This window comes from Eupeodes corollae, chromosome 3 (assembly GCF_945859685.1).
Source record: "Eupeodes corollae chromosome 3, idEupCoro1.1, whole genome shotgun sequence".
NCBI lineage: Eukaryota > Metazoa > Arthropoda > Insecta > Diptera > Syrphidae > Eupeodes > Eupeodes corollae.
In genome coordinates this window covers 137,097,859-137,114,112 of record NC_079149.1, presented here as the reverse complement: position 1 = coordinate 137,114,112, position 16,254 = coordinate 137,097,859, and the positions used below count along the sequence as shown (strand labels likewise).

General features: G+C 34.3%; 2 protein-coding genes across 3 annotated transcripts; both read right to left on the bottom strand.

The window, feature by feature from the left end:
• Positions 1-4,427: 4,427 nt before the first annotated feature.
• LOC129952915 (putative apoptosis-inducing factor 1, mitochondrial) lies at positions 4,428-7,330 on the bottom strand. Of its 2 annotated transcripts, none has more exons than XM_056065887.1 (7): positions 7,083-7,330; positions 6,827-7,002; positions 6,523-6,766; positions 6,099-6,345; positions 5,336-6,035; positions 5,163-5,283; positions 4,428-5,105 (listed from the first exon to the last, which is right to left on the bottom strand). In XM_056065887.1, the coding sequence occupies exons 1-7, from the start codon at positions 7,174-7,176 to the stop codon at positions 4,696-4,698; spliced, it is 1,992 nt and encodes a 663-aa protein (XP_055921862.1). In that variant the 5' UTR covers positions 7,177-7,330; the 3' UTR covers positions 4,428-4,695. The 2 variants fall into 2 exon arrangements, with proteins under 2 accessions (XP_055921862.1, XP_055921864.1); XM_056065889.1 differs by having other exon boundaries at positions 6,956-7,002; positions 7,083-7,329.
• A 4,738-nt stretch (positions 7,331-12,068) lies between these two features.
• LOC129952919 (E3 ubiquitin ligase RNF121) lies at positions 12,069-14,155 on the bottom strand. Its single transcript, XM_056065894.1, has 7 exons — positions 13,909-14,155; positions 13,790-13,824; positions 13,582-13,723; positions 13,360-13,514; positions 12,630-12,858; positions 12,324-12,559; positions 12,069-12,249 (listed from the first exon to the last, which is right to left on the bottom strand). Exons 1-7 carry the CDS (start codon positions 13,948-13,950, stop codon positions 12,129-12,131), a joined length of 960 nt encoding a protein of 319 aa, XP_055921869.1. The 5' UTR covers positions 13,951-14,155; the 3' UTR covers positions 12,069-12,128.
• Positions 14,156-16,254: the final 2,099 nt, after the last annotated feature.

The following is a 16,254-nucleotide window of genomic DNA, read 5'->3' as shown; positions in this document are numbered from 1 at the left end:
GTTGATAGAAATATATGTATGGATATAAGTTTGTTTTGATGCTGTTGTTTTGACCTCAAAGCTACAACCGAAAAAATCAATCGTTGTTAAAGCTCTAGAAACATGTCATTTAATCTAGAATCCCGTATTAAGGTGGAGTTTTTATTTATGTGTACATCTACATATTCTCAAAATAAAGATGGAAGAAATTTCAGTTTCAATTAATTGCATTGAAACTATTAGTAGCATATAAACAGTAGAAGATACCAACCTAGGCTGTAACCCGTAAACAAATGTATATGGTGGTAATCAGGAAAAAATAAATACTAGATGTGTTCAAACAGCAAAAATAAAACATAATTGAGACTTCAACAGACCAAGCACAAAGAAGCCTACAAATTGGTACATAATGTTTGGGATTAATAAACTAAGAAATAAACAATGTTAGTATTTAGATACGTTTCTATTATAAAAACATTACAAAAATTGAATAAACTGTTAAGCCAAATCGATGCAAAAGATTTGACTCCCTACTTTTTTTAGTATTTCTAAATGTACCCCCTCTCCTCACCTTGTTACAACAAAGAAGTGTTCAAATTACTAAACAGGTGTTAAAAAAACTTTGAAAAATTTAATCTGTCTCTGATTCAGTGAATTACTCAATATCCATTGTCTTATTAAGGTTCTCTGCTCGATCTGTTATCCGACTCCAAATGCTTTTTAACTATCAACAAAGACACATTACGAACTTCCCAGCTTCTTTTTCTCTAACTACATGTCTTCTAAACCCACAACAATACCAAACATCTTTGCGTCCTTATTTTCTCAACCAAATACCAAAAACCAGTTAATACTTAATGACTCTGTCTTTAGGTATATTTAAATGGTTGTCCTCAGAATATTTGTTGGTCTTAGCCAAAATAGCAAGGGATTTAATAATAAAGAAAGATCATTTTAAGCTGACATTCTGTTGCATAGATTCTTCAAAGCTGTGACATCAAATTAACATAAACAAAATTTATAGTAATCTACTTCCCTCACATTTTCTACCTTTTTTTCTCATTAAACCTATCACTTTGAACCTTTGTTCAGAATCCAACGGATCTCGAAAGAGGACAGATTTTCATTCTAATATAATAATCGTCAGTTGTGAGAACGAAATAAGTCCACTTTTTTCCAAATTCACTTTTTGATGCAGAAGTTATTTTAGTTGTCGAAGTTACAGGGGGTGAAAAATATCATAAGTTTGAAGAACAGAAGAAGTCGACTTATTCTATTCTCAAAACTTATGGAATTTCGTATTCATTTTTGAGTTGTAGATGTCTTCAAGATTTTCTCGGAATCATTTCTTGTAAGGGAAAACTAATTATTTTTTAATTCAGCTTTGACAGGTCACTAGGAAAACGTTTTTAGAATTTCCCAAGTTCTGTTGATGAAATGTAAGATTTTACCTCTTTTAAGGCGAATTTGCGTTCTTTATACCTGTCCCTATGAGAAGGGTAATATAACCCTTCTATTGGATACCTATTTTTTTTTCAAAGAAATATTTATTTGTACCAAAAAGTACATATTTGGCAAACAGGGATTCATAAAGATATTTTGGTAGTGAGGAAAACCAACGAACTTTTTTCAAACTGTGCGAAGAAGTGTCCGGATCGCAAAAAACTTGTGCTATTTTATATTAGAGAGTTAACTGTTTTGAGTTCTACAGTTTTTGAAAAACAGTAATTTTTGCTTATTAAATAAATATATTTTTAAAGGTTTTAACATATCTAATGGGACTTATAGAATGCATGCCAGTGGATCGAAGACGGAATCGGTCAAGCACAGAAAACCCAGCAACACGACAACATTCCTTTGGTTACAACATAAATATTTTTTAAGGTTATTCATCAGTACTTTCCTGTACGGGGTCACTCATTCCTGCAATGTGATCGGAATTATTTTGGGACAGTTAAAACTCTTTAAAGAAGTACTGATCGGATAAACACTCCCTGCGAATACAACACAATGATATCCAACCCAAAACGAAGTGGATTATTTAGAATAACGAGCATTTCGTCTGATGATATACTGGATTTCAAAAACACCTGGCCAAGTTTTTACAAGAAAACCAGCAAATCATTGAACAAGAATTCCATGTTTATGATTTCTAAATACAGACAACTGACCTACAGCTCAACATCTATAGGGCGAGTGGAAGCTTCGAAATGGATCGACGGTCCTATAAAACAACAGTTTTTGCTCCAAAAACGCCTCGCCAATCCTGCCTTACCAACGACAATGGCTTATGAAAATAAAATTCCCATAAACCATAAAAAGATGGTGGATGTCCGCAAAATCATATCATATATAGAAGACGACAAGAAGGAGTTCTACCTTACTATATTAACATCCCCAACCACAGCTGCTGAGGGTGATGAAGAAGAAGAAGGATACACCTTTTTTTTATTAAACTTTTTTTTTACTATGTTTTTGTATGTGAACTTGCTTATGCTTACCAATTATTTTTAATTACTTGAAATCTACTATCACTTTAATATTTTTATCATTTAAAGCTTTATTTTAAATAAATTATGTATTTATTTCAATAAAATTTGAGTTTTATTTGAAATTTTAAACCGCAAGTTGCAAGAACGGAATAAGCCCAACGTTTTCAAATCCTTATACCTGGCTACCGGAACCGGCTCCAAACAAAATTTGTATCTTATTCCAATTAAATTCACGTGATCTTCATTTTATCTCTAGGCCTTGCATCTCAAAAAAGTTAAATATAGGCACTATTAGGTTTTTTGCGTTTTACAAACACTTATGCAAAACGGACTTATTCAGTTCTCACAACTGACGATTCAATTAAGCCCTCACTTATAAAATAACTTTAGGGTAGCCAATCTTTTATTCCTGATTTTCAAAAATTCTAAGTTAAGTTAAAGCTTTTACTAAGCTTATAAATAAGTGGAAATTAATGATTTAAAAATAAATAGGGACGTTTATGCTTAAAAGACTGAAATAAAAAACATATTATTTTTAATGAATGGAAGCACATCATTATGTTATGTTAAACATTATTGATATTTTAGCTTACAATTTTTTATTGAGATCAAAGTAATTAAGGATAATATTCTAAGTTCTCAAATAACTATTTTCGAAAATTCTGTAAACTGTAATGTATCGTTAAAGCGAGATATATCAACCCTACTAATATCTATGACAAAACAAAACATTCCAATATTCTTGGTATGTGCATCACCACGCATCTCTTGTGGAACGATCACATATTTAGAGATGATGCAAAACATTTTTCTCTCCATCTCACTTAAGTCTCTTGGACAATAGGTTAAGTTAGGTTAGGTTAAAGTGGCTGCGGATTCAGAATCCACACACTTAGGCCAAAAGAAAAGGCCCATTGTGATACCACATGGATCTAGAGAATTACTTCTTACTAGTCGAACCATTTTAAGCTTTTTATAAAGCGAAGAAGATATGATATCCTTTTTAGCTAGTTCATTGGGATTGTCAAAAGAGTAGTCTCCCAGATGAAGTTTGCGTCTTAGTGAAAGAGCAGGGCAAGTGCAGAGAAGGTGAGAGATTGTTTCCTCTTTTTCCTCGTCCATACAGCTCCTACAGAAGCCATTTCCATAAGAGACGATTGACAATCGAGGGCAAGATTTGGTTGAGACACCGTCAAGAGATTTAATAGCAGCCTGACTGTCAGAAAAGATGCAGACATCAGAAGTTGATATCTCGTTTTCTCTTAGCCAGGAGAGAACCTCTTTGATCGCTAAAATTTCCGCTTGGAAGACGATACAATGATTGAGATGAATGCGGAATGAGATGCTTAGATTAATCTTTTCTGAGTACACACCACTACCAAATCCCTCATTCGTCTTAGATCCATCTGTATAATCTAAATGTATATCTCTTGGACAATACTTAAAGAAGTTTTTTAAATGATTAACTCATTAACGTTATTCGAACATCGCATAACGCTTCTGTCTAACCCTTTTTAACGGACTATGATCTATTCCAATAGACTGCTGTAATTTCTTAAACAGTTTTAACCATTACAGTCAGGAATTTCCAACAGCATACCCTCGTGAAGTACAGAGATTCGTTCTTTAGCCGTACTACGCAAATGTGGAATGCCTTAACGATCGGTCAAAACTTCTAAATAAAGCATTAGAGACAAAAATAATGTACTTACCCTGAATTTGAGCGCCAAGTTTTATCTCTTCAAAACAGATCCATCATAATACGCTTAAATTTTTAAATGCAAATCTTGAAATTAAAGTTCTTTCTGAGGAGAAAAATGTTCGTAAAAAATGAGGAACAAAAGTTGTAGAAGATTGATTAAATAATTGGTTCAATATTCAAATTTTTTCATAAAAGTACTTTAAAAGAAACACAAATAAATTAAAATATCCAAAACATTAAAATAAAATTTCACATTTGATTTTCTAATTGAACATTTTTTATTTTATTTACAGGTATTTGAAAGTCTAAAAGAATGCTTGCATGTCGTCATAAAAGTCAAATACAGAGGCAACAGAAACTTCTACGAACAACATTTTGGTTTTATATTAAGTAATTTCTATGCAAAAACCTTGTGCACATAAATCAATCTCTCCGGAAATGCAAATGATGTCCTTAATATATATTGCTTAAGAATTAATTCACAGTTAATAACCATAACTTTTTTTTCTAATTGAACTTATTTCACGAATGGATCTCAAAGAGTTTCGCCACTTCGTTCAAATCGTCATAGGATTTGTTTTGGTTGATAATCGTTCTTGCAAGGCCGACGCGATTGAAAATGTTCCATAGGAGTATGCCTACGATTTTGTTGTTTTGTAAATAGAATACGACTCCCTTTTGGTAGTCATGTTCGCTTTGTTTTTGGTCAGTTGGTTTTTGTTCTCTTGCTATCTTTGGTTCGGGGATTGGTATGGTTTCTTTTGAAGCACTATCTTCTGTGGGTTCTAAATTATCCCGTTTCCTTTCTTCGTCGGACTTTAATGCGAAAACTCCTACTGTCGGTAAACTAGCGTCAGTCCTTCCGATGCCTTCATATCCGATTCCAGGTCCAAGGTCCGACCAGAACATACTCTGATGCTCATATGGTTTCTCTGCAAACATCACAATAGAAGAGGTTTCTCTAATGATACACAAACTTGACTACTTACTTATTCCACCCTTGCCAACCATGTTTTCTCCAGCTAACCGACCAGATATAACTGAATGGTCATGATGCTCTACTCTCCTCCTTCCCAGCAAGGGATCATAAAAGCATGATGCATCTCCAGCCTAAGGTATAAATTTAATATTTAAAAATATGGTAGTTCTGCATGAAACTTACCGCAAAAAGATCCTGTCTAGCTTCAAGCTCAGCATTCACAACAAAACCACCCTTGTCCGAATCGACTTCGAGTCCAGATAACGCTGCAATGCTTGTATTTGCTTCACACCCCACACAAACTACGACAACGTCTGTGAGAATAGTCTGACCATTGTTCAGAGCTAACTTCAACCCGCTCTGTTCTCGATTAACTTCTTTAACTTGAACACCCGGCACCACACACACCCCCATCTCTTCAATTTTCTGTGTCGTCCATTTGCTTAAGTACTCTGGTAAAACCTTTGACATGTTACCTGACTCCGCATAGATTTGATTTATTTTGATATTTGTGTCTTTGGAATACGTTGCAAGGGAACAACACAATTCGCTTCCTAAAAACCCATTCCCAACGATGGTAACGGACTTTTTAGCATCCACTATCTTTTTCAGTTTCTCGAAGTCGTTAGGTGATCGATAGTACATTATTTTGTCCTGGATATTTTTGGGAGCATTTTCAAAGACTGGTAGACTCTTTGGTGAGCAGCCTGTGGCAAGGAGACATTTCTCATATTCTATTTGAGTTCCATCGTCAAGTGTGGCAATTCTGTTCTTGGCGTCGATTTTTTTCAATGCATATCCCTGGGCTATGGCAATTCCACCATTTGGATTGTCCAAGAGCTTTGTTGGATCAATGAAAAACTCATCGGGTTCAAAGAATAAACTGCAATTATTCATGATGCAAATTGAGTTATGAGGATTTTTGTTTTAATATAAATGGACAAACCTTCTTTCAGCACCGGTCCACTGTTTAAAACGATAGTCTTTGGGTACTTCACCGGGTTGAGAGGCGTACCACAGCTCTTTTGATAGTGGAGGTCTCATGTAGGGCTTTAAAAGTTCATTGCTTATAACGAGGACTTTTGCTTTTGGATCATTTGATTTAATAGCTCGGAATGCTGAAAAACTGGCAGCACCACCCCCAACAAGAAGGTAAGGCACTTTCTTGGGTAGATCACTCGATAATTCTGGCACTAAGTAAAAATAAATAAATGAAGACACACTTGTTAGAACCAAAACTCAGGAAAGTGGGCCTCTCCTAATCAACAAGTCCCATGGATACACAGAAACTAAAATGAGCCTCTATTGTTATGAAAAAATCGATAATGGTATGCCTACGTTTGTGAACTCTATGACCTAATCCGACTCACCCTTTTTAAGTGCAGGAGCACATTCCTTCTTTTGCGATTGATCACTTTGGCCAGCTTCTCTTTGCATAAAATATGCTACCGCACCAAGACCGGCAACTCCTAATGCTGCTAATATCCATTTGATACTTGAGTTACCTTCACTGTCTCCACCTTTGCCCTGTCCACCCACTCCGTCACCATGCGAAACACTTTCATGTTTCGCCGATGATGTGGGGGATTTGGGAATAAATTGTGGACACTTTGGCTATAAAAGAACAAACATGGCTTAAAATTTAAAAAATACAGTTTACATTTATGGGAGAACTTTTTTGGATTGTTCTTTTTTTCCTGGACAAGGGGATGATGGGCAAGGTGATGGATCGGGGCAAGGGCGATTATTGGGATATTCGGTTTTCTTGAGTTTTGTTCGAGCTTCAAGTGCTCGTTTCTTTACCGTTTGATGCAAGTTCCTCTTCAGTACAATTCGAGGCACATTTTCACCTGAAAATATCGAAACCGGAGAAAAATGTATTGAATCATTTCTCGAAATTCTATCTAACCTTAAAGGAAAATTAACTCACGATTGTGTAGCTCATTAAACTTGGTTCTCCGGGCAATTATCATAGTCTGACGACATGCTGGTACTTTGTAATTTAACAGGCGCAAACATATCATTGTGTTTGTATGGAATTTTTATAGAAAGCTTTATTCACTAAATTGAAAAAATTGTAAAAAAAAATATATTGAAGGGAAATGGTGTTTCGTCGATAAAATTTTGTCTAACTTAAATGTAAATCGAATCGAATGTCAGGTAATCGAGGATGACAGTTTTAACAGCTGACAGTTTAGTTCTATGGTTTAGTTTAGTTTAGTTAAGTTGTCGTGAAAAGTTGACGAAAAGATATCTTAACGAAACATTTAAGGTCAAAAGGATGAGGCAACACTTAGCAGATCTGATGAAATTTGATGAATGTATATTTAAGTGAAATTTTTAAATGGTTTCTTTTCATATTGCAAATAAACTCAATCATTATCAATTTTAGTTTCTACTTATATGAAACAATTAATCATTAGGTGCATTCACAAATTGCACTACAAAACTAGTCAATCCGGAACTGTCATATTAATGACAAATACAAATATATAAAATGAGAAACATTTGTGCTTTCAGAACTTTAAATAGTTTTTTTTTCTTTTTAAATTCAATAAAACCAAATATAAGATATAAAATGATTGATTTATATTTGTATTTGAATACCGAAAGATTAATTTCATTTGGAATTCTTGTGTCCTTGGCGAGCAGCTGATTGTGAAACGTCAAAACCAGTGTGCACTAGCTTTGTAGCAGAAAATTGTAGTTAGATTTAGCCAATCAGAATCCCTTGACTACGTAGCCACTAGCTTTGTGAATGCGACCATTTCTAAATAAATATATCTGCAGAAGCTATGTTTTGACGTTTCTATGCAACATACCCATTGATAGGCTATTTTCGACCAATTTTCCGCTCAGGTTTTGTCTAAGCGGCTGCGCAGAGCAAAGCGTTCTGCGTTGGAGATCGTGATAAAAATAAACTGTCAAATTAAGTTTTTTAAGCTCTGTGTAGATCGTGGAAATTGTGACAGAAATTGTGAAATCGGTGTTTTCTTAAGCTGGACACACACGAGCCAGCCAATTGGCTCCAACATTAACATACTATACATGGAATGCTAGTAGCCAATTTCACGATGGTTTCACTTTTAACGGACAAAACACTAGCGCAAAGAGGGGTATGCGGAAAAATTGTGTAACATTTACATTTAATATTCATTTTGCACGAACTGTCAACATTTTTGAATAACAACAACAAATTATACTAGATGTCAATACTTTCTATGTCAGAAAAAGCGTATCTCAACTAACTACAAACAGATGTCGCTCAATATTTCATAAATTTTTTGCCACTGTGCCGGGAAGGGCTAGTGTAGCTTATTTGAAGTGGAACCATTTTTATTAAAATTTTTGTATGAAAAATTCACACCACTAGCAGTCCATGTATAGTATGTCAATGGTCTCCAAGCTCAGATATATCAAATAACACCATTGTTACTTCTGATCCAGCTCATAGCTTAACCGATTGCTCAGGATTAAGTGACCGAGCAGATCGTGATTTAAACGAAAATGACAGTTCAGTAAGATTTACTCCTATATTTCCCTAGAGACAAAAAATAAAGACGCCAAATGTAAATTTATAGGATCAACCAATTTGAAATATCGATAACCATGGTCTTATAAAAATAAATCAAGAGAAGCCTGCGGAGAAAATTGAATGTCAAATGTGACTCTACTCATTGACATAAATTATACATGTCTATGTCTATGGTTCTACTATTGTAAAAGTGTCAAAAATGCACTCCGAATCTATCATCGGCATTGACATACTATACATGGACTGCTAGTAGCCAACTTCACGATGGTTCCACTTTTAACGGGCAAAACACTAGCGCAAAGAGGGCTATGCGGAAAAATTGTGTAACATTTAATACTCACATCCACTGCTGTCGTTTTTGCTACTATAGTAGTATTTTACTATTTTCAGAGTCAACTGCTACTCTACCCACGGACGAAAACTACTCTCCAAAATAAAACGGAAAAGAAATTTGTATTTGGTTTACAATAAAAACCAAAATTTAAAACATAATGCCCCAATAACAGTGCAACAGCAGAAAGAAAATTTTCAGATATAAGCCTTATAAAAGATAAAAAAAAAGAAATTCACTCAAGGTAGAAACGGTAAATGCCCTACTAACTGCTAAGGAACTCCTTAAAAACGATTTCACAGAAAAATGGGAGCCATCGAAAACTTTAATCGAGAATAACAAATCATTGTATAAGGCGCCAGTTATAGCTGTCATTGGTTTTCATAATTGAAAACAAAAAATTAGAATTTTTTTGACAGGTCGTTTATAGCTATCTTTAAACATTTCTTTCATTGAAAAAATTTCCCGATTGAAATCCACCGACAAAATTTTACTGGCAGAAATCTATCATTTTAATTGTGTGACATTGGAACACAAATCAGTGGAACGATTCGTTTTACCTTTGAACATAAAGTATCAGCTGTTCAGGAAAATGAATTTCCGTCCGTTGTAGAGAAAAATAAATGCGCAATTACACTTTTTTCTCAAAAAACAAATTCTTTGTGTGATTTCCGATAGATGATTATATAATTTTCATTTCTAATCAAAGGGAAACACCGTCTTGATCGATTTCAATGGTAGCTCTAATTGACCCCTTATTGATGTAACTGAAAATATGAAACATCGAATTTACAATAATGACTTTAATTTATTCTTGAATATTCAAACATGTATGTTGATGTAAAATATAATTTCAGTTGTCAATTTCTTATTTAATAAAAAAAGTTATGAATTTAAATTATTTATTTCAACTATATTATTTTAAAATGTTGGCCTTTAAGCAGTGAAAGCAAAAATTTGGTACGATATTATATCCTTCTATTTGTCTGTTTTAACCAATTAACTTCGAATTTGGACATTTTTATTTTCAGTTTTTAATTTTGTTCATGGGCCAAGCATGTGTTTGTTGTTTTTTTGTTTTACTCCTCAATTTAAGAAAATGCTCCCCAAAATGATAGAAAAATACTACTCTTGAAATTTTCAAAACGACAGCACTGCTCACAGCAAAAAAACATGGCATCGTTTGTCTTCAACAAATTATACTAGATGTCAGTACTTTCTATGTCAGAAAAAGCTTATCTCAACTAAATACAAACAGATGGCGCTAAATATTTCATAACTTTTTTTGCCACTGTGCCTGAAAGGGCTAGTGTAGCTAATTTGAAGTGGAACCATTTTTATTCAAATTTTGTATGGAAAATTCACACCACTAGCAGTCCATGTATAGTATGTCAATGATCATCGGATTCTGTAATCGAAATGATTTATTTTAATAAGGTACTGCACACACCGGAACGTTTTGTGGTAGTGGCCGTGAAGAAAATGGATGGCCAAAGTTAGAAAATAATATTGTACATTTTTTGATCGCTTTCATCCCCGCAAATAGCGTCGATTCGAACAAATTTTTTGATTCACGAGTATGTTTTTACCTCCGATTTTTGGTTATATTTTTCTATCTTTCCAATGTCAATTTAAAGATATTAATACAATAAGTTACATAGCTTTTTTCGAAAAAATTCTGGCGGAAATTTAAAATGTTGAAGGTTCGATTTTTCTATTTGTAGAATCCGAGTTCAGTTCAAAATTGACTTTATAATAAGTTTCTTGAATTGGGGTCAAAATAGTGGATAACGGAGGAGGGATTCTTATTTAAAAATTTAACAGAAAAGCCCGTAGGTTAAACAAAACTGTGTATTTTTCCTGTGGCACACTGTCAAACCAAATTACTTCCTGGTTTAAGGCCATTTGATCTTCCAATTAACTAAAAATCCAGCTAAAACCTTTAGATTTTTAGCAATCAACTAATTAAAATTAAGGCCCCGTGCACACTTGTTAATTTCTTTGGATTTTTATTTCTGTCAAAAGGAATTTTGATTCAAGTTCCTCTTCAAAGCAGGATTTAATTTTCACATTTTTAGGTTGACAAAAAACCATTTGTATGGTTGAAAATTACCCTGAGGCTCCACAAGAGTAGAATCTAATCCAGCTTCTCTTCCACAATCCATTGTTTTTTTTAACTGTGCATATTATGTCTTAGAAACTGTTAACCTGTTGCTTACTTTTTTGTTGATTTACGTTTAGTGTCGGTAATTATTGTTTTTTTTTATAAAATAAATTTCAAACAAATTATATTAACAAAATTCCTTTGAATAAAAAAATTAAGACTTTTAAAAAAATTAATGCTGGTTAAGAAGGTAGAGGAATTACAACAGCTAACTATTCAAGAGGAAAAAAGAAAACACAGGTTTTGGGTGAATCCATTTCTCTAAGTAAGGGAACTTCATGATTTGGAGGCGCACCTACTATAAGAATTTTCGTAGGATGTCGGTCGTAGCTTTGAAGCTGTTCTGTGCCTAGTATAGATAACTTTGAATTAATGAACTCGATGACAATTTAAATAAAATTAAATTTTTATTTCAAACTACATTCAACACAAACGTCAAATTTGATGTCAGGATTTTTATCCGCTCGAAAAATCCTAACTGCGATGACCGGATCATGGACTGGATATTGGATAGTTGCCTATTGGATTATCTGATGACAGGCCGAAAGTCCTGTCATCGGAAATGTTCAATGGAGACCCCAAGTTATCTTATGGCATCAGGACTAAAAACGAATGTGGCCTGTACATAATTGTCAAACTTCTAAAAATGTTAACGTCAAACCTTAAACCGTTTTTAGTTAAATGAAGTAAAAATTTGAATTTTGAATATTTGTTTGTTTGTCTTTGATGATAGTTCGAGACGTTTCAGGCATTTTTGCTTACTTTTGTCTTTTTATTTACAATTAGGTATAACTTAAAATTTTGTATAAGGAATTGTAGGAAAATATTTGTTTAAATACGATATAATACCAAGTGATAACTTAAAATCAAAAAAATATCTTAAAAGTGCAGTGCGTCGCGAAAAAAATTATAATTTATTTCTTTTCTTTTTGTTTTGTTGATTCTTCTACTCTAAACCTAAGGCCCAGTTTATACCCTGCACTATAAAGAAAATCAATGGTTGCCAAGCAACGAGCCATCGAATCCAATCCAACAGTCGTCCATAGAGTACATGAGGACGTTCCCATCTAAAAATAAAATAAAATATAAACAAAATGAATTAAATTAAAAAACAAAAAAACAAGTATGTGAAATCTCTTACGGATTGCAAAACATTTTCTTGAGGTCAACTTTTTCTTTGCAATAAGGACAAGTTTGCTTCTTGCCAACGATACACCATCCTCTGATGCAGAACTCGTGGAAAACATGGTTGCACGATAGTTTATAAGTGTTCTCAATAATTCCTTCTTCCTTTTCACTAACAAACAAGTGATTACCACAAACAGCACACACATTTTCCTCAAGATGTCGTGTTGGCATTCCTAAAGGAGTATAATACTAAAAGGACATACAAGTCTCTCCTTTAAGAGATTGTTCTTAATTAATATTGTATTGTTTTTTTTCTTACACCAATATGGCAAGCCATTTTATCAGAACAAATCTCTGATATATCACGCCCCAGGACTCCAATGTAGAGTCCATAAAATACACAAAGTAGTCCCACGTCCATCCATACGTTGGGTGGTTGACTAAATATAAAATTAAAGCCTAAAAACGTTGCCATCATAATCAAATAGCCCAGAATGCCCAAGCCGTAGCTGAGCTTGTAGATAAAATAGAACCATTTGTAGACAAGTCTGCAAAGAGTAAAATTTATTTGAGCTTTTTACAGTTTTGTTTGTTTACATTAGAAATAATGAAAGCACAATAAATAATAGATTTTGTGAGATTCCTAAGAAACGCGTAGACTGTAACTGAATTAATTTTTTTTTTTTAAATTCATGTTCTCAATAATTTTTAAGCTCGATTATTTTAAACAAATATCAAAACGTAAGAAAAATATTATTTTATATTTATAGATATGGCCAATGAAAAGGGAACACATGGATTATAGTATCGAATCACTAAGAAAAAAAGATTTAATATGATATTTCAGATAACAAAAACCCAGCCATATGATGGTTGGTAGAAAGCTACAACAATCGGGTAGGTAATTTAATTAGGCAAATAAAAAACAGGATAGAAGTTTGTCTTATCTCATTCAAAAAAGAAAAACCTTAGATAAAATAATTGTTAACATTGATAAGAAATTGTTCTTTATGATATCGTAAAAAATGAAGCTTAGGAATAAGATTTACCTGGGTGTAGTGCCTGCAATTGGTTTGCTAACAGCTCTTCTCATCACAAAAGCTGTTAATGACGAAAATATCAACCAAATAATGATAAATCTATACCAACCATAGAAGAACGATATTACTAATGGAATTACCCACATCGCCAACAGGGTGATGAGCTAAAGAATGAAAACAAAACGTACTTGATCCTCGGTGGAAATTAGAAAGACTTTTGGGAGTTCTTACCGAATACGATCTATAATGTCGTTTTTTCCATTCAACCAAAATGATTTGCGTAATAAATAGAGTAATCAGGAGTATGAAAACCATCTCAGAGTGCATAGATTCATGACCTTTGTGCTTTTCGTGCATCAGCTGATGCTCAGCCCTATGAATATTTATTTATAAAATAATTATGTTTGTTTTATTTAAAAGCAAAACACTTAAAGCTTACCTCATCCTTTCTTCGGGGGTCATTTCATCTAAGGACTAAAAGGCACGCAAATTAAATTAGGACATGTTGAGATTTTCTCTTTTGTATTAAATGGAAGAAAGGACTTGGCTTTGGCTTACCTTGTTCAAGTCTACAGGCGCGTGTAATTCAGGAACATCCATGTTTTGTTCTTTTTTTAATATATATTTCAACTTCAAGAGAATGCGAGTTTTATAATTTCGTTGTAATGACTAGAAATTCAAATTGGACGAATTAAAAAAACACCCAAAATTATAATAAATTAAACTACATTCCGAAAAATACACGAAAGCAAATGAAGGAAAATGTAAATATATTTCTTTTCGTTTTCGGCTCTTGAATGAATGTCAAACATTTGACAGAAGACACGTCAAAAAATTGTGTCATGTAATGATAAGGTAGTTTTTGTTCTTCTAAGCTTGGTACAGTTTGAATGGAAATTGTATGCTATTTTTGTGTTACAAGTCCAAGGCAGGGTTCGCATTGGACTAATTGAAGGTGATTCACTTTGTTTAATTCGATTCGTAATTTTTAGAAAATTTAGAAATAAGAATATTTTTCTGTTGTTAAATAAACGATGCAAAAAAATAATTTGTACATACAATTTGTTAGATAAACAACTATAGAGGAATCAGTCTACTTAACATCGCCTATAAAATCTTCTCTGTCGTAATATGTAAACGTCTAAAGCCCATCGTCAACAACCTGATAGGTCCTTATCAGTGTGGTTTTAGACCAGGAAAATACACAGTCTATCAAATATTCACATTACGGCACATCCTGGAAAAACCTAACAACACCAAATCGACACCAAATCGACACCCATCGATTTCAAGGCCGCATATGACAGCATCTACAGGGACGAGCTGTATAAAGCCATGTCTAGTTTTGGCATCCCTGCCAAGCTCTTCCGTTTGTGAAGGATGCCCATGGAGAATTCACGCTGCTCCATGAAGGTTGGGAATATCCTTTCGATGTCAAAAAGGTTTTAAACAAGGTGATGGGCTGTCATGTAATTTTTTTAATATCGTACGTGAAAGAATAGTGCAGAGCGCACACGTCAACACTAGAGGCACTATCTTTCAAAAGTCTGTCCAATTATTAGCGTATGCTGATGACATTGACATAATTGGAAGAACTCAACGAGATGTCGATGGGGCGGAAAAAATGGGTTTAACGGTTAATGAGGGCAAAACAAAGTACATGCTGTCGTCAAGAAAGGACATACAACACCGACGTATTGGTCAAAACGTCATCATCGACAGACGTAACTTTGAGGTAGTCAATACTTAGGCTCCGCTGTAAACGCAGAAAACAACACCAGCGCAAAGATAAAACGCAGAATAACTCTAGCTAGCCGCTGTTTCCTTAGGCCAAGAATGCAATTGAGTGGTAAAGTCCTCTCTCGAGAGACCAAAGTGTAGTGCAGAAACATGGACTATGACAAAAGCGGATGAAAGCACCTTGGGTCGGTTCGAGAGAAAAGTTCTTCGTGTGATCTATGGTCCCGTATGCATCGAAGGGGAGTGGAGGGGAAGATGGAACGACGAGCTGTACGGGCTGTACAGCTACGTAGACTTAGCCAGAAGTGTAAAAGTCCAACGAATAAGATGGCTGGGTCAGGTATAGCTCATGGAAACCAATGCTCCGGCCCGGAAAGTCTTCGAATCCACACCCACAGGACAGCGCAGTAGAGGAAGACCCCGGATCAGGTGGCGCGCACAAGTGAAAGGTGACCTCACCCAACTTGGAGCGCGAAACTGGAGACATAAAGCTAGGGACCGAGCTAGATAAAGAAGTTTGTTGGTTGAAGCCCTAGTTCATATAAGACTGGAGCGCCACTTTAAGTAAGTAAGTAAGTTTTTGTTACGCAAGTTTACGACATTTAAAACTTCTCATTTGAGAAAAACACAAACTTATTTTTAAAATCGTTATTTCATGTCGAACCAAACATTATGCATAGGTTGGTTTTTAGCTGCAAGAGATTTTTCGATCGTTGACAGTTGGGAATGTCAAACTTTTTTGAAATTTGGTCTGTAAGGTTTGGTAATTGACTATTAATCGCCACAACAACGCTGTTGATTACTTTTTGGAGCTTTGTTAAGTCCTTGGTTCATTCCTATAACCCAGCAACTTTTGAAGCATTGAAAGTTTATATTCAAGCTTAATATACACAGATTAATTGGAAGAAATAGTTTCTAAATTATACCCGTGGTATGATAGTTAGTGCGTTGAACTGTCACGCGAGAGGTCTTGAGTTCGATCCCTGCCTGTGTCACCTAAAGTTTTATTCACGGGTACTGCCTCTTGCAAGGAATTAACAAATTCTGAAAGAGTAATTCTTGACATGAAAAAGTGCTTTCTCAAAAGAGCCGTTCGGATTCGGCATATAAACTCAATTACTCGTACACAGGAATGGTTGATAGTTGTAAATCACTAGGTCCTGG